This window comes from Montipora capricornis, chromosome 3 (assembly GCF_036669925.1).
Source record: "Montipora capricornis isolate CH-2021 chromosome 3, ASM3666992v2, whole genome shotgun sequence".
NCBI classification, from domain to species: domain Eukaryota; kingdom Metazoa; phylum Cnidaria; class Anthozoa; order Scleractinia; family Acroporidae; genus Montipora; species Montipora capricornis.
The window spans coordinates 56,372,752-56,398,275 of record NC_090885.1 but is presented as its reverse complement, the minus strand read 5'-3'; the positions used below and the strand labels follow the sequence as shown (position 1 = coordinate 56,398,275).

General features: G+C 41.0%; 2 protein-coding genes across 2 annotated transcripts in view; both read right to left on the bottom strand.

Moving 5' to 3' along the window:
* LOC138043454 (NLR family CARD domain-containing protein 3-like) overlaps positions 1–25,524 on the bottom strand; it is a 283,562-nt gene that overhangs the window by 254,005 nt on the left and 4,033 nt on the right. The window contains exons 2-4 of the mRNA XM_068889725.1: positions 20,672–21,322; positions 14,786–14,848; positions 14,374–14,406 (exon numbers count right to left, since the gene is read on the bottom strand). Coding sequence (XP_068745826.1) covers positions 14,374–14,406; positions 14,786–14,848; positions 20,672–21,314 — 739 coding nt within the window. The 5' untranslated portion in view covers positions 21,315–21,322. The remainder of the gene's footprint in view (positions 1–14,373; positions 14,407–14,785; positions 14,849–20,671; positions 21,323–25,524) is intronic.
* Positions 174–9,037, bottom strand: LOC138042296 (NLR family CARD domain-containing protein 3-like). The gene is made up of 4 exons (XM_068888144.1): positions 8,381–9,037; positions 4,934–4,996; positions 4,537–4,581; positions 174–2,626 (listed from the first exon to the last, which is right to left on the bottom strand). The coding sequence occupies exons 1-4, from the start codon at positions 8,445–8,447 to the stop codon at positions 174–176; spliced, it is 2,628 nt and encodes an 875-aa protein (XP_068744245.1). The 5' UTR covers positions 8,448–9,037.

Below are 25,524 nucleotides of genomic sequence, written 5' to 3'. Positions count from 1 at the left end.
CCTTTTCAGCGTTGAATTTCTTTCCATTGCTTTAGCCAGTGCAGCAGCACCCGAGTCACCGCTTTCATTGAGAGACAAATGTAACTGTCAGCGTTGAATTTCTTTCCATTGCTTTAGCCAGTGCAGCAGCACCCGAGTCACCGAGTTACATTTGTCCGACAAATGTAACTCTGTCAGCGTCGAATTTCTTTCCATGGCTTAATAGCCAGTGCAGCAGCACCCGAGTCACCGATTTCATTGTCCGACAAATGTAACTCTGTCAGCGATGAATTTAATTCCATTGCTTTAGCCAGTGCAGCAGCACCCGAGTCACCGATTTTATTGACAGACAAACCTAACTCTGTCAGCGTTGAATTTCTTTCCATTGCTTTAGCCAGTGCAGCAGCACCCGAGTCACCGATTTCATTGTGAGACAAATGTAACTCTGTCAGCGTTGAATTTCTTTCCACTGCTTTAGCCAGTGCAGCAGCACCCGAGTCACCGATTTCATTGACAGACAAATCTAACTCTGTCAGCGTTGAATTTCTTTCCATTGCTTTAGCCAGTGCAGCAGCACCCGAGTCACCGATTCTATTGAGAGACAAATCTAACTCTGTCAGCGATGAATTTAATTCCATTGCTTTAGCCAGTGCAGCAGCACCCGAGTCACCGATTTCATTGTTCGACAAATCTAACTCTGTCAGCGTTGAATTTCTTTCCATTGCTTTAGCCAGTGCAGCAGCACCCGAGTCACCGATTTCACTGAAACCCAAATCTAACTCTGTCAGCGTTGAATTTCTTTCCATTGCTTTAGCCAGTGCAGCAGCACCCGAGTCATTGTGTTCATTGCCACACAAACGTAAGTGTGTCAGCGTTGAATTTCTTTCCATTGCTTTAGCCAGTGCAGCAGCACCCGAGGCACCAATTTCATTGACAAACAAATTTAACTCTGTCAGCGACGAATTTAATTCCATTGCTTTAGCCAGTGCAGCAGCACCCGAGTCACCGATTTCATTGCCCTTCAAACTTAACTCTGTCAGCGTTGAATTTCTTTCCATTGCTTTAGCCAGTGCACCAGCACCTGAGTCACCGATTTCATTTAAACCCAAATCTAACTTTGTCAGCGATGAATTTAATTCCATTGCTTTAGCGAGTGCGGAAACACTTGAGGGACCGACTAGATTAGACAAAGGCCATCGCGATAAATCACATGTCTGAATTTCAAGAAGCGAACCAAAAGTATGCGCTAATTCTTTGCTTAAGGTACCCTGATCTTTCTCACATTCCTTGATACAATTCAATGAAACAAGTACATAGCCACCGACTGCTCTCTTGTCTACTAATCGGTTAATTGCACGTGCTATACTCGATATAAGTGCCGTGGCCCTCGTCTCGCACCGTTGAGCCAATACACCACAAGTAAACATAAGCACTTGTTGAAACTCTTTAAAATACCTGGTGTCAGAAACTAAGCTATCGGGGCTAATTTCCTCATCTAGAAGCTGGCAACTGAGATAAAACGCAGCAAAGAACTCCTGAAAGCTCTTGTGTAGAAACCCGTAGCACCTACTTGGTCTTCGTTTGCTGCGTCCCGGCTGAACTGACAGAAATCCCAGTTCAGGTATTATAAAGTCGCTGGTACAATTTCGGAATGCGCTGTGCTCGAAATATATCTCATCGTTGAGCAAGCCATTCAACGCTATACAACCCAGATCCTTTAATTCAGCGTGGTAAAACTCGATTGGGTCTTGGTCCGTTTTTGCTAAATTCTTCTTCTGCATGTACCTCCTCAGCACGCACGCAACTATTTCGAGGAAAAGGAGAGTTCTACCTTTTGGCAAATCTCCTTGGAAGTCTTCGCAAAGGAGGCATAGAAGTGCTGTATTTAATGGATTTGCAGTTAGTTCCTCAAGGCTTTCATCCGATCGCAGCTTGTCCAAGAGCTTTTTCGCCAGATGCTCCTCGGTTTTGAAATATCTCCAGATAAAATCTTCAGCATCGTTTTCAGTAAATCCTTCGACCTCTAGCAGGGTGTCACAGTACTCCCGTACTTCTATCCCAGCTTCGTGGCGTGCTGTAACCACTAAATGACATTTTGGAAGCATTCTCCCTTGAATGATTTCTTTATAGACTGGTAATTTATGGGTTGGCAACTCATCCAATCCGTCAAGTACCAGCAAGACCTTTGACTGATGGTCCCGAACGAAGCTGAAGAACTTTTCTCTTTCTTCTTTCTTTATGTCTTTCGGTAAAAGCTGGTCATCAATAGCCTCCCATAAGTCAGAGTTAATGTCTCTATCTTTCAACAACAGCAACACTTGGACATCAGGAAATGAATCTCCTGATTTACAGTTCCTGGCCCAGTCGTAAGCAACCTTGTTACAATAGGTTGTCTTTCCCATGCCTGGCTGTCCTTCAATCAAAACCTTTCTGGGTTGCGAACATTCTTCATGTGGTTTGAAGATTTCGAACATGTTAACTGTAGAGTCAGTCTTTGTCCCTCGTTCTTTTTTCCTGCTGACCATTTTTAGCCTGGTAAAAATGTTATCAAGATGGAATTGAAACCACGGGAAAGGCGCAAGCCATCCTTCACGGGTTTTGTAGAGTTCTCGAATATCGTCGATAAGGTCAGCTGGACCAAAACCATCTAAAAGAGAGAAACAGTCAATAACTGAAAAAAAATCGTCGTTGTTCACTCACCCGAAAATATAATATCAAAATAATGCCTACTGTATGCTTACCAGTGAAGTATGAGTCATAACAACTTTCAACTAATATTGAATTGAAGTTTCATGTTCCTTTTGTCTAAATGGTCATACACAAAATGGAATATTTTGCTGGACTATTTTTCTGGTAAGTATATCTAGTTGATGATCCATTCTACCTTCATCATCATCATCATAATTTATCGCGCAGGGTTTTGTCCCAGAGCCCAAAACCCGAGGAGGCAACCTACAGTCCCCGCGTAAAAAGGGTAAATGTGTAAATTGGTAGATATTGTAGGGGGAATTAATCTCGATTTGCTCAATCGGGCACGCTTAAACGCTTAAGCGCTTAAACGGGCCCGCAAGTGGCATTGGTATTGTTCTACACGACCGAGGTGTTTTAGGAGTCACGAAGTAGAAACTCGCAAGGAGAACCGATGTGCTGTTCAGGTTAACGATTGAAAAATCAAACATTGAAGCAGATCTGATGCAAATCAGGTTGCCTGGCTCAGAAATTGATTTTGTCCGGACGCAAATCAGAAACAGGGGCGACAATCACAGGGGCGACATGTTCAGCATATAATTCAAACGTATCGCAACTGCCTTTCATAGTATCTTAGGCGGGGGCAGATGTAGTGAAAACTATTACTAGTAATAATAATAATTAACGATATTTACCCAGGAAGCTCCACTCACTCGAAAGTGGTTTTCAGGGAGGTCCTGCATGCCATTGAATTGGAATTTAGAAATGTTGGTTTTTGAGGAGAGGGGAAAACCAGAGAACCCAGAGGAAAACCTCTCGGAGCAGAGTAGAGAACAAACAACAAACTTAACCCACATATGGCCACTAGTCCTGAATCGAACCCGGGCCACATTGATGGGAGACAAGTGCTCTCACCACTGCCGTGCGCCATCCGTGTTCACAAATAAGGTAGCTTATGGAAGCCTTTGAGGAGCATTTAAAGAGGCTGGTTCCGGCTGACGGGCATGGCGACTACTGCTGTAGTGCTTGCAAAACAGGCTACTATTTTTATATTTAGCGATGATTTTTCTTGTTATGTTTCAAAAGCAGTTTGTTTCAAATGGAGTCGTCTTGTTATGACCATGATGGATAGAAATACATTGCTTGATTTCAAGTGTCATTTAGCTGACTCTACGGAATAACTTCGTTTCCATCGCGAGCAGTCTGAATGTCACTTGGGGGGTGGGGGGTAGACAACGCGATGGAGGCACGAATTTAGTTACCCATGCTGTTTGTAACCCAGCGTTACCTGATCAGAGACTTTAATTGCACTTTCGCTTGGTTGATGCATCACGTATCTCTTGTTTGGTTTGTTGTTGTACTTAATGCATTGTGCTTCGTGTTACCAAAAAAACCCGAAAAAAACTACAAAGAACAAGGTTTGTTCCCTAGTGTATTTAGTTGCCCAAGCTTTATCTGATCAAGAATTCAATACAACTTTCGCTTGATTAACAACACCTATGTCTTGTGTAATTCTAAGAGTTGAAGAGGATCATCGCAAATTACGTCCCACTTATATTACAAAAGAGTAATAGTAGTGTAATAGTTTTTTCCTATGTATTTGTTATAATAGTAGAATGCCGGAAGTTGTTGCAAAATTCGCCGTTGTCTTCTAAAGACCGTGAACCTCGCATCTAGTCAAGTTTATTTTACCAAAACTGTTCACCCACGGGTGAACTGGTCTTTTTACCCGTTTGAATTTTGATTCTTTTGGTAAAAATCGCTTAGTGCTAATTACCGCCCGCCCTGTCGGCATCCTCTATGCTAAAAAATTGTGCTGACGAAGGTATGAGTATCGTGAATCCCAAATATGGTTTTTTTTCTTTTAACCTGTTGCATTTTTCTTACGCTTTTGGTCGTCTGTGTTTCCGGCAGCTGGAATAAAAACAAGAAAAAAGGAAAAAATACAAAAGAAAAAAGGCCTCCATATCGATCGAGTACGACTTGAACGCGCGACCTCTAAATTTAACTGGAACCTACACGCGCGCGTATAGCCACTCGGCCACGTCGTCTAAAAGATGCAAATCCTATGGACACTCACTCTCACACGATGATGGCATAGGTGCCTACTGGTCTTATAAGGGCAGTAGACACCAAAAAGTGAGAGATTGTTCCACATGGCACCTGCCCACTGTCATCATCTTGTTGGCACTGTCCTACATGTACCAGAAGTTTAAGGCCACAATTTGGCAGTATTTCCGTTCGAAGTTTATACTTGCTAGCCTACCTTCGATCCCTCCCAAGTTGTCTTTTGTGTCTCCCTCTTCCCTCTTCCACTGGGTGAGCATTTCTTAAAGAGAGGAAAAATAATTGAGAAGGCTCAAACCAGTTTCAAAACTTTCAAGAAACTGCGCCAATTTGCAAATGTAAGGACAACCTCTATAACACATTATCGTCACACATCTTTGCTTGACAAAATATGATACATATTGTGATGCAACGGCAGGGGTGCATTTTCGATTAAAATGTGTGTAGTGTGGAGGTGAAAGTGTAATGCAGATTGTGTCGCTGCTGAATGCTTTGCAAAGTATCGTGGAAGATGAAAAGATGAAGGGGAGCGAAACACCGGACTCTGAAACCAGATTCTCTCCAAACAAATAAATCATTCTTCTATATTCAGTAAACTATGCCGTCCTTGGGGGATCTTTCAAGTTGGATTCTTCATCGCCAAAGAAGGTTTAGGATTCTTCTCAAAATAACAAGAGTTCTTTGGGTAAAACTTCCTTGGTGTAGAAGTAGAGGTCTTGAGGGAAGTATCATTTTGCTGCCTTTTATAATTGCTTTTCATTGTATAAACATATAATGACTGTTCTCCAGCAAATAATGAGAAGATAAAGATACATACTTCTAGTTGGATAACCAAGTTGATTTTTAGAATATTAGTCTTCCATGAAAATTTGTCATGCTTTCCAAATTTAGAAAATATAAAAACATACACAAGGCAGTTCATACACGCCATAATCACAAAAACCCCATAGTCCTCTGTTAAATTTCATCTAAATTAATGATGCAGCACTCAGGTGACAAAAACAAATTTCTGAAACTTTAACGCCTAAAACAATAATGATTTTAAAAAATGTATGCGGCATGTAATCAGCCAAACTATTTAGTTAATAACAAAAGTCCTTCGAAATGAAATCAGTTTGTAAGCTCTAATTAACATGAAAAAGAAATTCTCTTGATCTTAAAGTGAGTGAAATTAAATAAAGGAAATGTTTCGATCATAGAATTTGTTACAAGGTTTATCAAACATTTGTCAGTATGAAGTTGTAAGAGGGTACATATTGAGAAGCAACGTGGATTAAAGTTATAGAAAACTGAGAGATGATCAAGACCAATCTCGTTCCCAGGGTCTCTCTTCTCTGCTTCCTTTCTCCTCTACAACAAAGGATGCAGAGAGGAGAGACCCTGGCCTCGGTTGTTCAAAAGATGGATAGCGCTATCCACCAGGCCCCAGTTGTTGAAACAATGGATAGCGCTATCTGCGGGATAAATCACCATCCAGTGGATAAGTAATAGCAGAGCCAATTGAGCTGTCCAATAGATATTGACTTGTCTGGTGGATAGCGTTACCCACCTTTTGAACAACTGGGGCCAGATAAATCACTATTCAGAGGATAAGCACTAGCAAAACCAATTGACTTATCCAGTGGATAGTGATTTATCCAGTGGATAGCCCTATCTACCCTTTAAACAACTGATGCCAGAACTCATACAGTCAAACAACCTCTTGAAGTCTCAAACACTTGACCACTGTGGCTTCAAATTATAAGCAAATAATAATCACCACTGAAATTAATACTGTGGGCTGAGCAATTATGGAAAAAAACTCCAAGTGTAGAAGTATGTTACAGTACTTCAGAAAGAAGGTTTTTGGCATACTGAATAACTCAAAAGAATGGTCACTTTTGTAACTGACTTGTACATGCTACAAGCAATAGGCTCTAAAAAATGGTAAAGCTTAATATTAGACCATACATTAAAAAAAAAAATTCATTATAAATGTTAAGCTAAGTATTTGCATATTAAACAAAATCAACAACTGAAGTTGGAGACAAGTCTTACTTTTTTTAAGTACCTAAAATGTAAGAAAAAGTCCATTGGATTGCATTTTATACATCTCATTACATTGATTTGATTCTGTATATCTAATCTGGCCCCTTCCTCCAATGGAGGTTGAGAACAGTAGTGTAATGAAACAAAATTCGAGTAAAATTCTCAAGCTATCGAAAGAAAGGATTGCTTTGCATGCCAGAGAGCAGAGCATTCCAAGGTTATTTTCAAAGCATACAACAGCACTGTCACAAGCCAAACAAGTTTTCTTTGCATCAGTAACTCTGTCTCTACCCAAAAATCACCTGCTAAAGGTACCTGCACCTTTTCCAGGACACTCATATGTACGTAAGTAACTACGAGAGGTTCATCTCGGTGTGACTACATTTTAAAGACATAATTACTCAGTGAAAGACCATTCCATTCAGTTAGGCTCTCACTCTTTGCTTTGGCTCCAAGCAAGTAAATCGAATGGTTTGTGAAGCCAGCCAAACAAACATACGGTGCTCTGCGAAAACCCTTCACCGGAGTCACCTTGGGGCCAAAATAGATTGCTCACGCTCAGACTTTCAACAAATAAAACAGTTTATCCAAACGGATTATCCCAGACTTGCTCGTTTCCCAACCCGCTGGTCAAGGGGAACAAAGACTCTGGGAATGAGATTGGCAGGGGTGGCCATACGAGTTTTCATTCTGGGTCTTGGGACCCACATATGTGGCCAAATTGAGGTCCCAAGCATTTTCGGGGGATCCCAAAATCAAGATCTGGCACTACGAACAAATCAGGTCAACAATAGGATTGACAATGACAATGTGTACCCTTATCCTGTGTACCAGTTGTGTGTGTGCAACATGCCAACAGTGAATTGTAAGCAGCGAATGGCCGCGGCACATTAGGCGATTTTTTGTTAGTGGGAAAAATTGGCTGAAAACTTGTCAGGCCACCAGATTGCCGCACACAGCCGACTTTTTGTCTCGACTCAACTGCGCCTAGGTTTGGGGTCGACTCATCCAAAAGCTTGCAACAAGCTTGTCCTCTTTTTCAGATATCCACTGCTCGAAATATCAGTTTGGTTTCCGCCATGCTGGAAAAGACGTTTGCTCACGTGACTCTTATGACACTTCCTAAGAGCCCACTTTTGATATATTAAAATTCAGTCCTAAACAAAAGGCATCATTACCAGGCTCTGGGGAATAAACTCGTACAAATGCTTATATTTATTTCCCAGAACCTCGAGATGATGCCTTTTGTTTAGGACTGAATTTAATACAACGAAAGTGGGCTATTGGTTGCGGCGCGCGCGAAGCCCAACACAAAAATCTGGTCCACTGTGCACTAGGCCTGGCAAGACATTTTGTCGATCTACCACTGTCAGATATCGTCCGACAAGCCCCCATCTTGTTGCACACTTGTCTAAAGATGCACACTTGTCTGAAGATTTTTCGTCGGCTGACAGAAAATCGGGTAGTGTGCAGAGGCCTTAAAACAAAAAGAGTATAAAAAGTGGAGATATCACGGGATAGCGCACAGCCATTCACTGGAAACTTTGCCAGCAGTTCAAAAGTTAAAAACACTAAAATTAACTCATGAAATAAGAGCCATTTACATGTGGCCACCTACCTTCTATCTCACTGAACTTGTCTTTCAAATGTTTTGACATTTCTTTGGGAATAAAATAGACAGTCATTAAGCCAACTGTGAAAAGATGTTTCGCAGGAAAAAGAGAAAACAGTTCTTGCTACATCCCTAGAACATTTAGATAAGTCAATAAAATGAGTGAACTCACCATGTGTCTCTTTTAGTGTGTTTTTGCTGCTGACTTCATCTGTTTCAAGCCTCTTCAGGGTGTCTTAATCAAACCAAATCAATCGATTTATTAATATCATTCAATAAAATATAAGAAAAAATTATACAAAGGAAGCTACCAAAGCATACATGAGTATGTACAACTACATGTAAAGAATGGTGACAAGAAAAGTTTATATAATCTCTTACCAACAACTCAACTGTCTCCAAACAAAAACAGGCATGCACTGCATACGTGTGGTAGTGCATTATTTAACACTGCGCTGTATAATTGTCAACTGAGCTGTGTTTTGTCTTCCAGGAGATTCAAGTTATCTTTGCATATAATATGTAGCTCTAATAGTACACAATATTGTTTTGGTACCGTGTGTCATTATAGTGCAATGGTAGATGTCTTAGGTAAATAGCCCCCTGCGAAGACAAGTTGTTTACTAGTAAAATACTAAATCCGAGAAAGATTGAAGAAAATAAAGGGAATCGAGAAACAATGGCTTCGAGGCTGACATGTTGATCATTATCAAGTTCCCTGAGCTCCTGACAGTTTTCTGAGGCAAAAGTTCACTGAAGTTAAGCCCTGTGGGGCAGGGTTAGTATTTGGATGGGTGACCTCAAAATATAGGACTTGCTGTCAGAAACATAGGAATGAAAATTCTTTTTTAACCCTCAAAAAGGCGAACTATGCAAGGTAAAGATTTTGTTAGCTTGCTTTATGCAAAATGAAAAAGTAAATAAGTATTGATACAAAGTTTTTAGGAAGAGAAGAAGAAGTTTTCAGGAAGTGTTGATCGAGAATATTTTGCCATCAGCAACAAAATTTGCGACATGAAAACAACTTAAACTTTGAACTGAGAACATAAAAAGTTACCATCAGCGAAAAACATTTTGAGAGATTTTCCCTACCTTTGCTTTTTCTATTGTACTTTTGGCTGCAAGAGTAAATTGCAAAATCGAAAGTGACATCGAATTCAGCGGGCACTGTGATCAAGTTTCCTCGCATGTTTACTCGCGCAACAAAGGATAAATCTGCGTCAAAACGATAGCAAGTCACCAGGTTTTTTGTTATTGTTAGTTTGGTTTTTTTTCTTTAAAGTGTTTTAAAGACTGACAAGAAACGGCGAATTCAACACAAAGATCACAATAGCTCAACTCTTGAGGTTAACCAATGTTTCTGCAAATTCAAAAATTCACTACCCAAATGACGTTATTTATCACTAGGTAATTCCATCGTTTTGGAAATAGCAGCTGCTTTATCATCAGTGTCACAAATTCATGCCGATTTTCGAGCTCATTTTGTTGAAACTCAAGCTTACTTCCAGCAGACCTGTTTATGTTTGTGAGTTATGCACGCGCTACAGGCCTATTTGTCAACACAGACTTACAATCACTCACTCACTCACTCACTCTTACATACACAGTGACATAGTGTGTAGTGCACTTCAAAGTGCACTACCACAAAAATGAATGAAGTAGGCTGAACTATTCTGCAACGGATCACTACCCACAATGGAGATTAGAAGATACATCCCACGGACTACCACAAGGGATGTTGTGACTTGTTGTCGTCAGTAACACATTAAAATAAACTAATCATAAGTACAACTCAGTTTGCCAGTTGGCGGGACAATAGTCTCAATAAAGGACATTTTATGAAAATCAGGAAAAAAAAGACATCACTGACAGACTTCAAAAATAAATTTGCCAATATTAGGCAGCATTTCCATTTGAGTTTAAATTTGTCTTTTGTATCTCCCTCTTCCATGTGGTGAGATCCCACAATTCATTCAAAATACGCACGAAATCTGCAAAAGTAAACGCTTTTAAATATTCTTTCTTTGTGAATATCATTAAGGAATGGAACCACTTACCACAATACCTTCTTGGAAATGACATTAATGGCCGTATTTATACTAGAGGACGTCTAAGACGTCCAGACGCATTAAATGTCTGGCCGTAAGTACGACTAAGATAAATACAGGACGCACTTAACTTCGATGGCTAGAAATCAAATTCACAATTTTCTTCAAAAGATACTGAGGTTTAATTACCAAAGAGACTGTGTGCACTTCTTTGCTAACTGCGTCTCAGTTTAGAGTGTCTCGTCTTTATACTAGACGGCTTAAACGTCTCAGACAACTAACACGTCTTAACTTGAGACATTTAATTCGTCTGACGTTTAATAATGCGTCCACCCTATTTCCCGTATTTATACTAGTCGTCTAAGATGTCTAAGAGATAGACGTCTTAGACGTCCTCTAGTATAAATATGGCCAATATTAACAAATTTAAGTACAATTTGAAAAAGTGGATGAACATAAGTTAATTAATCCACCGCTTCTTATTCTTTTTTTTTTTTTTTTAATTTTATTTCTTAATTTTATTTTCTACTTTATCCCTTTAAATATACATATACATTTTTGTTTGTTTGTTTCTATTTTTGGCATGCTCTTTCCTGTTAGTTCTAATTTTTGAAATAATTTTATAACTTGTAAATAGTATTTTAAACAAATGCAGTTAGGTAGGAGGCCCTTTAATAGGGATAACGTCTGGGTCCTCCGTTTCAGGATTGCTTCTGAATAAATTATTATTATTATTATTATTATTATTATTATTATTATTATTATTGTTATTATTATTATTATTATTATTATTATTATTATTATTTGCGAGATCAAGCCTAAAATTGATCATTGCTCGCTTTCTCTGACCGTGAGTGGTGCTATGAAATGACTCCAAAACAAAAGCGTTACAAACGGCTAGGTTAAATAAAAACCAAAAAATATAGCGGTACCATTTGCGGGAAGAATAACCCGTGAAATAAAAAGAACAAAGTTGATCGGCTCGATCAACATCTCCCATGTAAGAGCTGTAAACACCTGCCACACGAGGCTTCTCAATATCGAAATTACGGCCGTTCCTTCTGCACAGTCTTCAGGTAAAAAAATTAATTGGAAATGTGACAGCCAAGAATTATTTGAAAGAAAGCTTGTCATGTATTTTGTGCTTCATTATTCAAGGAAAAGGTTCTTCATGTAAACGGTTTGATCCTGAAATTTAGTTTGTTGCAATATTGCGCATATTTGACACGATTAATTGAGTTTCTTCTCTTCACGCACGTACTGAAATAGAAGGGGTTTTTGCCTCTAATAGCAAATATGTTGTTTGTTTCGAAAAATTGGCCTTTATGAATTCATCATGTTTTATGATATGCGAGCTTAACTGGATAGTATTTATGGCAATAGTAAAGCATTTTCTTGTCAAAATGAGGTTAGCGTCTTTCTGGTGTGTTAAGTTAATTATATCGTGAGTTTGTATTTGCCGTCTGCCGCGTAACCTTGATTTCCACTCTCAAAATTACCTCCAGAACCTACTTTTTGCGTAGAATAAGCTTTTAGAATGATGTTCTTGCTTTGCATAAAGCAAGCTAACAAAATCTGTACCTTGCTGAGTTCGCATTTGTTAGCGTTAATAGTATTTTCGGTCCGATGCTTCTGTTTTATGAGGGGTATATTTGTTTTGGTCTCCCATCCAAATACTAACCCCGCCGGACAGGGGTAAATTTGTGCTCGTAAAAAAATGTAGACAAAAATATGTCTGTTTTTGTTTAGAAATGGTCTTGCCATTTTCATAACTACATCGTAGCCAAGGCCTGATGTAGACGAGCTTGACCTTCTTGGCCGAGGTAAACAGCATAGTTGCAGACGTAGCCATTTTGGGAATCGGCGGCCATCCAAACTTTTATTCCATATTTTGTTGGCTTTGCGGGCATATACTGACGGAACGAAAGCCGTCCTTTAAAAGCAATCATCGCCTCATCCACGGACAGATTTTTGGAGGGCTCATATGCGTTTTGAATATTATCCAAAACAATGGAAAGGATCGGGCGAATCTTGAAGAGCTTATCATAATTTGCATCGCCACGTGCCGGCTCCGTGTTGGAGTCGACGAAGTGAAGATACTGGCTAACTTCTTCAAAGCGGTTTTTCGTCATGACGCTCTGGATGCCTGAATTACCAATAAATGGGCCGGTTGGTTGACCAGTACATGGCGATTCACGGAAGGTTGTTTATGCCCATAATAATGCATACCGAAATAAGCCTTCAGTTCGCGATTTGTTATGTCCTTCCACTTTTCGAGATGCAGCGTGTCTGCTAGCTTTTGCTGAGCATATCAATTCGTCTCCTTCACGATCGTATCAATGACTGAATCTTCAAAGAGTTGGCTGAAGAAATCGTTAGGAGACAAGTTTTCAGGAACGTTAAATTCTATGGCTTGTTGGCCGCTAAACTCGTCAATATCAAAATCTTCGAGTTCATCTGACCACTCAATAGTGTCACTCGCATTCAAGTCGTTGTCGCTTTCATTTTCATCTTCCTCTATATCACTATCTACTTCCTGAACATCAATATCAGACCCATCGAAATCTGCTGCATTCTTTTCTTCATCAGAACTACCAAAAATATCGTGAAATTCCTCGGCGCCTACAATCAGCGGTTACGCTGTCGCAGTGATATGTGTACCCCCGTGATATCATATGTGTATCCCCGCACACACATATCACTAGTGATATGTGTACCCCCTCCAATATGGCAGCCAGTGATATGTGTACCCCCTCCAATATGGCAGCCAGTGATATGTGTATCCCCCACCCCCTCCCCTCCAAAAAATAAATAATTACGGCTAACTTGTGTTAATGGACGGAAATCGGTGAACACAGATCAGACATGATTTTTTCAAGGTAACAACACTAGAAACCATTTATTTGCAAATGAACCATCTTCCACAATCAGAACTGTAAAGACATGACTAGTGAGTCCGACATGTCGATGTAAATAAAACCAAATGGATTTCATGCCTTGGCTGATAATACTCTTATGGGCCAGTAGCAAACATCAAACAATCTACTGGAAATATGCATTCTGATCTTCTTCCGTTTATATTTTGGATCAGTTGAAACTCTAAAATATAAACCCACAAAATCTGTCCCTTGTAGCCTCCATGTTTTCCCTTTGGAGGCCCGGGTACAAAGCTTCAGTGTTTTTGTATCCCTACGGGGGATACGCATATCACTAGTGATATGTGTGCGGGGATACACATATCACGGGGGTACACATATCACTGCGACACCGCCATTTCTCTCGCAAGCCGAAGCTATCATCAAAATTTGGCTGCTCCCCACCATACACAGGTTAACAAATTTTATGCGCAGTTGTGTGGATTTGATTGGTCAATATCCCCTTTAACAATGCAGGGCAATAAAACTATCTCTGGGCCAGGGAGGGACAAGCAAAAATAGTCATGCTCTCTTGGTCGCTTTTGGCCGCTTTAGGAACTCAAGGTCAATTCTGGTTGGCCGCTTTTGGCCGATTCAGTAGTGAAAGGGATTAATTAATTAAATTTTAATTAATTAAATTAATTAATTAAGGTGGCTCTGAATGCCCCCTAATATTTTTTTAAACCACCCAGACAATTTTATCCTAGCCAGTGGATTACTTCCAGCAATACAAAATGGTGGTCATCTGGTTTGTTTTTCCTTTAAAAATCCCACATGTATAAATTATGCATGCAATTTTCATTGTCTAATCTCATTGATCCTATTATGATTTTCTGAAGAAAAACGGAAGCGATTTTTATGAAGCCAAACATTTAAATATGCTGCTACTCAATCCACTCTATTAAGTGAACACAAATCTGCAGCCATGTCCAGTGTAGCATGTAGAAGTGAGATACTTAGTTCATCAGCTGTTCCTACAATGTAAAAATCACAATGTACTGTATGATGGTTGTTTTATTAAAATTAATTAACACACCTTTCACTTCTCCGACTTCTGACTTCACCATTTCTGGATGAAAACAAGAAACAATCGTTATTGTGTTTTATTGGTTTGGTTAACCTTAAAGTGTCTCTCTAACACAAGACTACAATGGACAGTGAATGGGGCCCTTTTCAGCAGTTGTTAAATTGGGGGGTCAGTTGCGGGGTAAATGGGTTAACAACATCAATCTCCTCTCATCTCAGCTCTAACTGTTTTCCTCCTCAGTGACACTGATAGATTTTACTCTAACACCAGACAACTTTACTTTTATATTATCAATGGGAGCCATTCAAGGGTTAGAGGGTTTAAAGTAGGTATTGAATAATCATTAGTGCCAGCTTTTTTCTTCCTTTCTGTACAGTTTTTTTTTCTATTCTGTACAGTCATTTGTTTCAGTGCCACACACCTTCCATATTTTCAAGCTTCTCTTTGGTGCTTCCTTCGTCAGACTTCCATTTCTTTAACATATCTTTGTAAAAAATGAAAACTCATTACTTTTTCAGACAAACAGGCCAATATTACTAACTGTGTGTATGTTTATGTTCTTAAGCAATTAATACCGGTAATTCTAGTTACAGCTAATTTTTGAAAATTCAAATACCAAAAGAGTAATGGAATAATAACAGAAGAAACTGAAAGCTGATAACATTATGTTTCTTTGCGGATATTAACACCATTGAGATCAATTTTCCTGCCTTTTGAAATGAAAAACGCTTCCTTGGGCTTAAATTGAATTGAGTTGGAAAAAAAAATTTTTCGATGCAAATTAATTAATTGCCTATCTGATCCAATGGACATGTACACCAACAGTTTGTCCATAGTTGGTTGAACACTGTTTTCTCGCTGCTGGAAGTTGGCTTCACGGATTTTTCAAGATTTCCGTCTTGAACAAGAAATTGGAATGGGCAAGACCTACACTTATCGTTTGCTGCAGTTTCTGCCGGCTTGCTTCCATTTTTTAGCACTTTTTTGGGTGAAAGTAGACACTCCAGAGAAAGTTTATTTACAGCTGTAAGTGATTGACAGCTTTATTATGGTCTCTTAGTTTATCGATAAATTATTGTGGCGCGACATGTAACCGGAAGCTCAACAGAAAGTGCGCAGCTACCGAGAAAAGACCAGTTTTCCGGCAGAGGGTGTGTCCCCCACTCATCCCAGATCTTCCCACTTTCCCTCGTATAATACGGCGACCGAATACAAAGTACCCCCTGCAAGCAGGCTAGTGCACATGCATAAGAACATATTTTGAAAGAAACTTCCCTAGAGTCTGAAATGGGAAAACAAACGTACCAGCTGAAATGGTCAGTTCCGCCGCTTTAGTACATCTTTGCGAAAAAATGTTAAAACTCAGTTGTGATGTTTTGAATGGATTTCAAAACAGGATGCAAAAGATTAACAACGATTTAATAAACAGTTGCAAGAAAACGTGTTACAGCATAGGTGGACGCCATGATCGCTCTGTTCCATATCCCATAGGTCCTAGCGAACATCCGGTATCAGTAACTTCCGGTTTATATGAACATTACATCTCTTTCCCCCTAGTGGGTAACTCTCTAGAGTAATATGGAAAGAAATAAAATAAACGTCAACTAATCAGTGTCCATGAAACTATGACTACTGAGTGCAATCAAAGTCCAACAGAAACAAATGTTTTTGTACAGGCGAAAGCATTGTTAACTTAACACACTATACTGTCATAGTTCAGAGCTCATAGTTGACTAAGAATCATGCCTACAAATCAAGAATCTGACGGGGAACTCGTCTCCTGGAAGATCTACGCAATGGTGGTTGACCAACCGGGTGAGACGCACTAGCTTAGTTCTCGGGGATGGGGCTAGATGAACTTGTAGGATTAGCTTGCATGCCAGGGGAGCTCACAGGTTTTGATGCAGACGGGTCAGAAGCATGAGCACGTGTGTGAGCAGCAGGCAGCTCTTGTTGGTGTTTGATGTCAGCCGGAGAGTCGAGACCACTGTCACAGGACTGATCATCATCATGGTTGATGACTGACTGGTCCAGACTTTTAAAGAAAGAGGAATTTCTGGTAACCATGTGATTCTCATTCTGAGCAGTAATCATGCTGTCTTTCTCATCCACTACAGTCAAAGGGGTAGGGTCGTAAACAGTTGCACCTTTAGACGCAGTAATTGGTCTCTTCACTAGCACGGTTTCTCCAGGTGAGATAGTGCTGGGTTTCACATAGACCTTGCTGTCAGCATGAGCCTTGAACTTGGATTTCTGCGAGAAATCACGCTTGCGGACGACCTCCAACACAGGGTCAACGAAGTTGGTCTGTGATAGCTTGTTACGCACAGGACGTTTCAGTAACAATACTGCTGGGGCCACACCAGTGGTTTGATGAGGAGAGGTGCGATAGTTTCTCAGAACCGCTTTCAGTTCCTTTCTCCAGTTTCTTCCTTCCACTTTAGCGGCTTTAAGACACTTCTTCAGTGTTTTCACGAATCTCGCAACCTCACCGTTGGCCCTAGGCCATAATGGGGTTACCTTGCGGTGCTTGAAACCAAGCGCATGAGCAAACTTGGCAAACTCGGCTGAAAGGTGGACCATTGTCTGATCTAACAATCTTGGGAGTTCCGAATGTAGCAAATATCTGATCTAACTTAGGTATGACAGCACTAGCGGACGTTGACGACACTGGTTCTACGAACGGGAACCTTGAATAATCATCAACCAGTAGAAGTAGGGTTTCACCCTAAACATGCGCAAAGTCAATGCTTACTTCATCAAATGGGCTGTCAGGAAGAGTTGATACTTGAACAGGCTCTCTAGCATACACTGGGGTTACAACTTGGCACGGTAAACAGGCCTTGACCTTAGTTTCAACCATCTTGTCCATGCATGGGAACCACACCTTTTCTCGCAGGAGGGCCTTAGTTTTCACTATGCCCAAGTGACCCTCATGGGCGATGTCAACAATTCGTTCTTGTAGTGCAGCAGGAACTACTAAACGATCCGATTTTAACAGGACAGTGTCAGTGCAGGTTAACTGCTCCTTGACTTGCTCATAGCGGGATAGCTCAGATAATGATACACCAGGTGGCGCCTTATACCAGCAACCAGATTTCATTGCAGATATAACCGCTTGTAGCAATGGATCCCTTGCGGTTGCGGATTCTACCTCAGACAGTGCTACAGCTTTTGGTACTGCATTTCTTGTAATAAAATAGATGTGGTCTTCAGACTCGATTTCATAATTGTGAGATTCCAAGTTTCCTACTGGGTGTCTCGAAGCATAATCTGCTGGGTTTGAGGCACCAGGGCGATATTCTACTGTGAATCGGTACTGCTGTAGCTCCATGAGCCAACGTTCTATCCTGGCGGACGGTTTAGAGGTGGGGTTGTTAAGCAAGGAAACCAGAGGTTGATGGTCTGTGATTACTTTAAATTCCCCTCCATAGATGAACAGGTGAAAGCGGTTGACAACCCAGTAAACTGACAAAGCTTCACGATCAATCTGTGGATATCTAGCTTGAGTTGGTGTCAGTGGAGAACTGGCATAATGCAAAGGTGTCACTTCTTTAGTCGAAACATCTTTCTGGGTCAGGACAGCACCTAAACCAATGGGACTACCATCGACAAAGATGGAAGTAGGTTTCTTTGGATCAAAGTATCCAAGGGTAGTCTTGGTAGATAGTGCCGCTTTTAGGCGTTCGAATGATGACTGTTCTTTCTCAGTCCACTGCCACTTCACTCCATTACAGGTCAGCTGTCGAAGAGGCCTGGTGATTAGTGCAAAATTCTTGATGAACCTAGAGCAGCATGCAGCTGAGCTAAGGAGGCTTCGTACTTCAGATACATTGGTTGGTGGCACAACATTTTGAAGAGCGTCAACCTTTTTAGGGTCAGGTGACATGCCCTGTTCAGAGAACACATGGCTAAAGAAGAGCATAGTGGGAACTCGAAACTGACACTTAGGTAAGTTTATTGTCAGACCACTCTCCTGGAGTTGACAGAACACTTGTCTCAGATGTCGGTCATGAGTGTCTTGGTCTGCGCCCCCAACATAGATGTCATCACTGATGTTCTAGACGCAGGGTATGCCACGGATTGCATCACCCACCTTCTTTTGGAGAGAGACCAAAATTGAGACGTTTGTATTGGAACAGTCCGACGTGTGTAGAAAACGTGCTCAGTGCTCTCGAGTCGGGATGCAATGGGATCTGGTGGTACCCTTGATTTAAGTCGATCTTACTAAACACTTTACAACCGTTCAAGTCTGACACTACGTCATCGATGGTGGGTATGATGTGTCGCTCCCTGATGATAGCTTTGTTTAATGACCGCATGTCCACACAAATTCTAATCTCGTTCCGTTTTTTTGGCTTGGGCACAACAACAATTGGCGATACCCAAGGGGTGAGGCCTTCTACGCGTTCAATGATGTCATCATTTTCGAGCTGTTTGAGTTTTTCCTCCACTTGTTTTCTTACGTGGAAAGGGACTCGCCGATGTGGCTGAGCCACGGGTTTGACAGATTCATCTACATGTATGCGTGCTGGTTCACCTTTGTATTTATCCATTCCACTGGTTAGATTAGGAAATTCCTTGAGAAAATCTGGGGCATCAGGTGGTAAGCTAACAGGAGGTTTGACCGTACTAACTGCCTTTTGAAATGAAAAACGCTTCCTTGGGCTTATGGATTGAGTTGGAAAAATATTTTTTTGATAGAAATTAATTAATTGCCATCTGATCCAAAGTACATTGTTGTACACCGACAGTTTGTCTATGGTTGGTTGAACACTGTTTTCTCGCTGTTCGAAGTTGGCTTCACAGTTTTTTAAAACTTTCCGTCTTGAACAAGAAATCGGAATGGGCAAAACCCACACTTATTGTTTGCTGCAGTTTCTGCCGGCTTGCTTCCATTTTTGACCCCTTTTTTGGGTGCAAGTAGATACTCCAGAGCAAGTTTCTTTACAACTGCACGGTTAAGTGATTGACAGCTTTATTATGGTCGCTTAGTTTATTGATCCATTACTGTGGCGTGACATGTAACCGGAAGCTCAACAGAAAGTGGGCAGCTACCGAGAAAAGACCAGTTTTCCGGCAGAGGGTGTATTCCCCACTCGTCCCAGATGTTCCGACTTTTCCCCGTCCAATATGGCGAATGAATACAAAGTTCACCCTGCAAGAAGGCTAGTGCACATGCATAAGAACATATTTTGAAAGAAACTTCCCTTGAGTCTGAAATGGGAAAACAAACATACCAGTCAAACCGTCAATTCTCCTGCTTTAGTACTGTATATCTTTGCAAAAAAAGGTTGAACTCAGTCTTTTTTGAAATTCTTTCTTCCTTTCCTCTGTAGGTTCTGGAGTATACCCTGGATGCCAGAAGTTTTTTCTCTCTTAAAGTCACGGAAGAGCAAGTTACGAAGCGGGGAGAAAAACCTCTGGTACAGGCCGTTGAGAACCTCACTGCCATGCCCCATTCGTTTGAGATAGAAAAAACTCAGTAAATCGATATGTGACATAAACTACCAATCAGCATCTTTAACTTAGTTGCCACGGTGCATTCGTCTTATCTACTTCGATGTCAAATTACAAAATTCAATGTTCCATATAAAACTCTGATGTCAAATATGAAAAATAAAAACTCAAATTTGAAATTTGGATGTCAAATTCTGAAGTTGAATTTTGGCTGACATATGCAAAAAACAAACCCACTGAACTTTTTCTGCCTTCAAAGCCTCGATTTCCGGAACTTTGCAGCGTTTTGATTATGGCCATATGGCCACAGTGGGCAAGAGAATTCTGGCTGACAGCAATTGAAAACCTGTTTGAACTACTTTCTGTTGCTAAACCAATCAGAGAACTCATTAGAACTGACAAGTTCATGAAACCAATCGAATTGCTAGGGTCAAAATCTAACTCTCACAGTATCCCATTGGACTGGCCTTCTCAAAGAACGGCCTGTACTAGTAAGAGGTTTTTCTTCACCTATTCTGTTGCTCCAAGAGAGAAAAACCTCTAGGCCATCCAGGGTACTATAGGAGTTCATTTGAGCAAACTAACTTGACCCCTTTCACAGCTTTTAAGTGCAAGAAATGCAGTTCCATGTCTTGAAAAAAAGATTTGTTTTCGTACAGTTTTGGTTCTAGCAAAAATAATAATTATAATTATAGTAAGTCAACATTTTCTGTAGTTTTCCATGTCCCTTTTTTCTGGCAGGCAGAATTCTGTGAGAGCTGAACAACCCTCTGTATTGGCAAGATGCACAAAACACCTTTAATTCACTAACTTCTAGTGCCATTAAGTCCTTTGAGATCAAGCATACCTGTCAGCTCATCAAGCCTCTCCTTGGTGTTATCATCATCCTTTTTCCACTGCTTTAGTAATTCTCGATAGTGCTCCTCAAAATCAGGATCCATGCACTCAGTCTTCAGTCGGCTGATCGCGCTGGCATACGTTGTTCCAGATCCAAGGGATAGCAGTGCATTACTTATATCCTGCCATAACATATTGAATGTTGCATCATCAACAGAACCTTGGCTGGCATGAGCAAAGACTTCATTTCTGTAATACTTGATTCTTGCTATGTTTGCCTCACAACTGTTATCACCAGGAAGAGGAAGCTTGTCCCAGCTTCCAGTACTGGCAGGAGGACTGAAACCGCTTATATTTCGCAGCAATACCACCAGAAGCGTAATGTCAAAGCTGGCTGATGACACAGACGAACAAACAGTTGGGTATAGCTTTCCCCACTGTGTGGGATTCAAAATTCTTCTCTTTCTCAGTGACTGCAATGTAGGGTAATGTGCTGAAGTACTTGACAAAATCCTGTTAAGAGTAGCTGGAGAATGTATTCTGTCAAAGGTATCGCGGAGGGCCTGAGATCCTACATCCACTAAAAGACGGCACAAACGGGCATAGTTTGTGTTCTCTCTTGTTGAGGGAAAGACTGCTGGACCAGATGCCATGTTCCAATCTGTTGACCACATAAAATGTGCAAAATGACTGCAGTTCATTGTAATCAAATCATTCTATAACTGTACGTACATGTAAGCAATCCAACGGCATGCAATAGGTGTAGCAATTAACTAATAGTGGCGTGGTGGCCTCATGGTTAGAGTGCTCAACTCCGGATTGAGTGGTCCAGGTTCAGGTCCTGACTGGGGACATTTTGTTATGTTCTTCAGCAAGACACTTTACTCTCACGGTGCCTCTCTCCACCTGGGTGTATAAATGGGTACCGGCGAAATGCTGGGGGTAACCCTGCGATGGACTAGCATCCCATCCAGGGGGGAGTAGAAATAGTCCTAGTCGCTTCATGCTAAGGAAACCGGAGATAAGTGCCGGCCTGAAGGGCCTTCTGGCTCGTAAACAGAGAGTGTAATTGGGAGGGCATAATTAACCATACCGCACAAGAGGGATTTAGCAAAACGGATGTGTGCCTCTTTAGGGAAAATCACCTGATGGTACAACCCACAGTATGCTTTGCTTAACCCAATGACCCCTGGGAGTGAGACTTAACAGATTTTACTATGTCTAACACCAGACAACTTTTTACTCGTCAACTGGGGGACTGTCCAAGGTGCCAACATCATATGTCTGCTAGAAACCACAGAACTTCCACCAAAAAAGTGCAAAATCATCAAAACAGAACAGAACACACCCTTCTTTTAAAAATCCTTCTCAAACAGTTACATTTATTTAGTGATCAACCTGTAACAAAGACTTAAACAAGATTAACTTGAGCGCTCTATTGGTTATTGCTATGGGCCGTAATGTTGAAAAAAGGGTCAAATTAGTCTTGGGTTACCGTTAGTGCTACAAAACCGGTAAATTAACTTGAAGTTAAAACAGACGCCATTCAGAGAGTTGGCGTCCACATTTCTATCTTCATTTCTCGAAAGTTTTAACAGACAAAGCAAAATCAATATGACAGGCCGAGTGACCCGCACTACAATATTTTATCTTTTCTCCTGTCCTTACCATTCTGGAAACGAAAGGTACTACTTGTTTTTTAAAATAATTTCATGTCAAAAATAGTTGCTTGCAAGATTCAAATAGTTTTACATTCAAGTTTATTTCACATAAATAACATTTAATGCTTGGGTGCACCGTAAGACAATAGACACAACTCGGGGCAGGGAATGTACTGGCAAGGCACAGATAATATCCACTGCGGGTATGGACCACTGGATGAGGGGTCTCGGCACCTAGCCAAGGAGGTATCTCACACCTGTATTGCAAGGTGGGCATAGTTGCTGCACCAAGTTTAGCCCAGTCCAGCAAAGTAACAATATGCCCTCTCCCTAACAGGGCTTCAGCACAAGGCTGAAGGGGTGGCGCAGGCAGCAATTCCCTGCAAATATTTTATTTTATTTGAGAGAACTATTAAAGTAGGTTACCATAAAGGGAGAGAGGGATTAAACTGCTGAACAGAAAGCAGAACAAGCTTAGCTTTCAAAATGTCAAACCGAGAAGGCTCACATGGTGGGATTGAATGAAAGAGCCAAATAAGGTAATCACGTGATGGGAAGCCACGCTCTCCTCCCAGGCTCTGCCCAGTATTTGTTTACTGGCATTACTAACATCTAGTTCCTTCTAAAATATCATTTAATGCTTTAGTGCGCAGCAAGGCAATAGACACAACTTGGGCATAAACAGGGGGCAGGGAATGTACTGGCAAGGTATGGATGTAGACTGCGAGCAGTCTCTTTCTTTTCCTAACTTCTGTAGGGCGCGATAGATAGATAGAGCGTAGCGTGCAATTGATCGGCGCTTTTGCTCGCGTGATCTGAGGAAAAAAGGATGACTGCACGCAGTCTAGTATGGATGATACCAACCACCTGTATGAACCATCACAGGGGGGGCCTACAATTGTAGGCACCTAGCTGAGGGGGTGCCTCATGCCTGTATTGCAAGATAGGCATACACTGTAGTTGCTGGCATAATGTCCTGGGGCCAAGGTAGCACAGTCCAAAGAAGTAACAATATTCCCCTCCCTGACTGGACTTCAGCTGAGGGCTGAAGGGGTACTGTAGGCAGTAATTCCCTGCCCAAAAAGCCAAGATGGATGAGTGCCTTGTACAAAGCCCATATAGCAGTTTTGCTCCCAACTTGATAGGGAGAAAGAATAACCTCATCTCCATGGGGTTGCACTGGCAAAAAGCAAACAATGCCTGCCCCAAGGCTAAAAGAAGAGAACCGGCGAGTGGAAATAGAGGTCAAAATCGTGACGAGAATAAAGAACCCAAACCAATGGGCATTTCATAGAGACTGGAGGGGATAAAGACCCTCGCACAAAACATTTCTGGTAAAATACTCACTTACAATAGTACAACATGAAGTTGAAAGCATAAAGCCCAAAGAAAGGGAATGTTACAAAAAGCCCTCCAGTGCCCCAATGGGCCTTTTCTTTCTTGTTTTTTCTTTTTGTTGTTGCTGACTTGTTGTTGTTTTGTTTTGTTTTTTATTATAAGGAAGAAGCATGGTGTGTTTTCACCCATGTGACTGCTGGCATGTGGCTAAAAGCAGAGGCAGATCTAGGATAAATGGTGACCAGTTTCCAACACAATGAAAATGTTTCTAGGGAGGTCCGGGGGCATGCTCCCCCAGTAAGGTAAAAAGGTAAAGTCACTGCTTACGAACCAGAAGGCCAATCAGGCCGGCGCTTATCTCCGGTTTCCGTAGCATGAAGCGATTAGTAGTATTTCTACTCCCCCCTGGATGGGATGCTAGTCCATCGCAGGGTTACCCCCAGCATTTCGCCGGTACCCATTTATACACCTGGGTGGAGAGAGGCACCGTTAGAGTAAAGTGTCTTGCCTAAGAACACAACACAACCTTCCCGGCCAGGACCCGAACCCAGACCACTCGATCCGGAGTCGAGCACACTGACCATGAGGCCACCGCGCCTCCCACAGTAATTTTTGGATTTTAACTCTCCAAAGTCCCCTTTCCCGTGTTTCTGACCAATTTCCGTAAAACTCTGGAAACCGGTATGGCTCCACCCCTGAAAAGAAGGATGGAAAAGTGATTTGTAAAACAGATAAAACTACAATTAACAAACCCCCTAGAAATATAGGGGAGGGGGGATAGTGCAAACAGACGCAGCCAAACTTTATTTATTTATTACAATTTAATGGCAGAAATGCATATATACAGGTACAATAAAGAGAGATAAAAAATGCCATAAGGAGAGTCTGCAAAAAAGTCCCAGACTCCATGTAAAAGCAGACGACCAAATGCATATAATACAATTATTGAGATATGCATTATACAACAATAAAAAATACGAATAAAAAATAAAACTGATTCAGTAAAGTGAAATCATGTTTTGTCCATAAGAAATTTCTTCCCTTTACATTTAAAATTCCCAGTACAATATGCAGTACAAATGTCCACCGGCAAAATATTCCAAGAACCTATTGAAGAATCGGCTAAATTGCAGAATACCCCGGCAGCACTAGCTATTCTGCGTAGCCATTACAAAAATGGCTACACAGAAATGGCTACACAGACAGTGCAAGCACTAGATATATGAAATAATTAACATAGCAGGGCTCGAAATTGCAACCAATACAGTCGCATTTGCGACTAAATTTTTCCCTTTGCGATTAAAATATCTGGTGAAGTTGCAAATTTGCAACTTGTTCTCACCTTCGCTCTTTCGAAACAAAAGTGTTAGCAGTTGCCACTAATTGCCACTACTTTCGCTAAAATAAATAAATAAATAAATAAATAAATGACAAATTATTTTGTTTCTCGGTCTGAATTTTCTCTGAAGATAGCGTAATTGTACAGCAATTTAGCTGCGATGCTACGTGCACAGCAGTTTCTTTACACGCAAGTATTGCAGGCTCATATTTTTATGCTAAACCGCTGACAACACAATGCAGCGTAGCGATTTTGCGACTAAAAATTTGCGAAATTGCGACTAAATTTTCGTATCTTCTCGCAACTGGATTTTTTCATTAATTTTGAGCTCTGCATAGGATTTCCAGCAGTCTGAAATAATAAGTAAAGAGTTCCTGGAGCAATCCACTCTGTAATAATTGGAAGGAGAGTGGCCTCACTGCGGTCTTCAACAGTGAGTATAAAGCATTTTCGAGAGTCTTGTTCAATGCCTCCCAATACCCACCGTCCCTCAACTCGGTGACCATGATGGTACTTTCGTTTTCC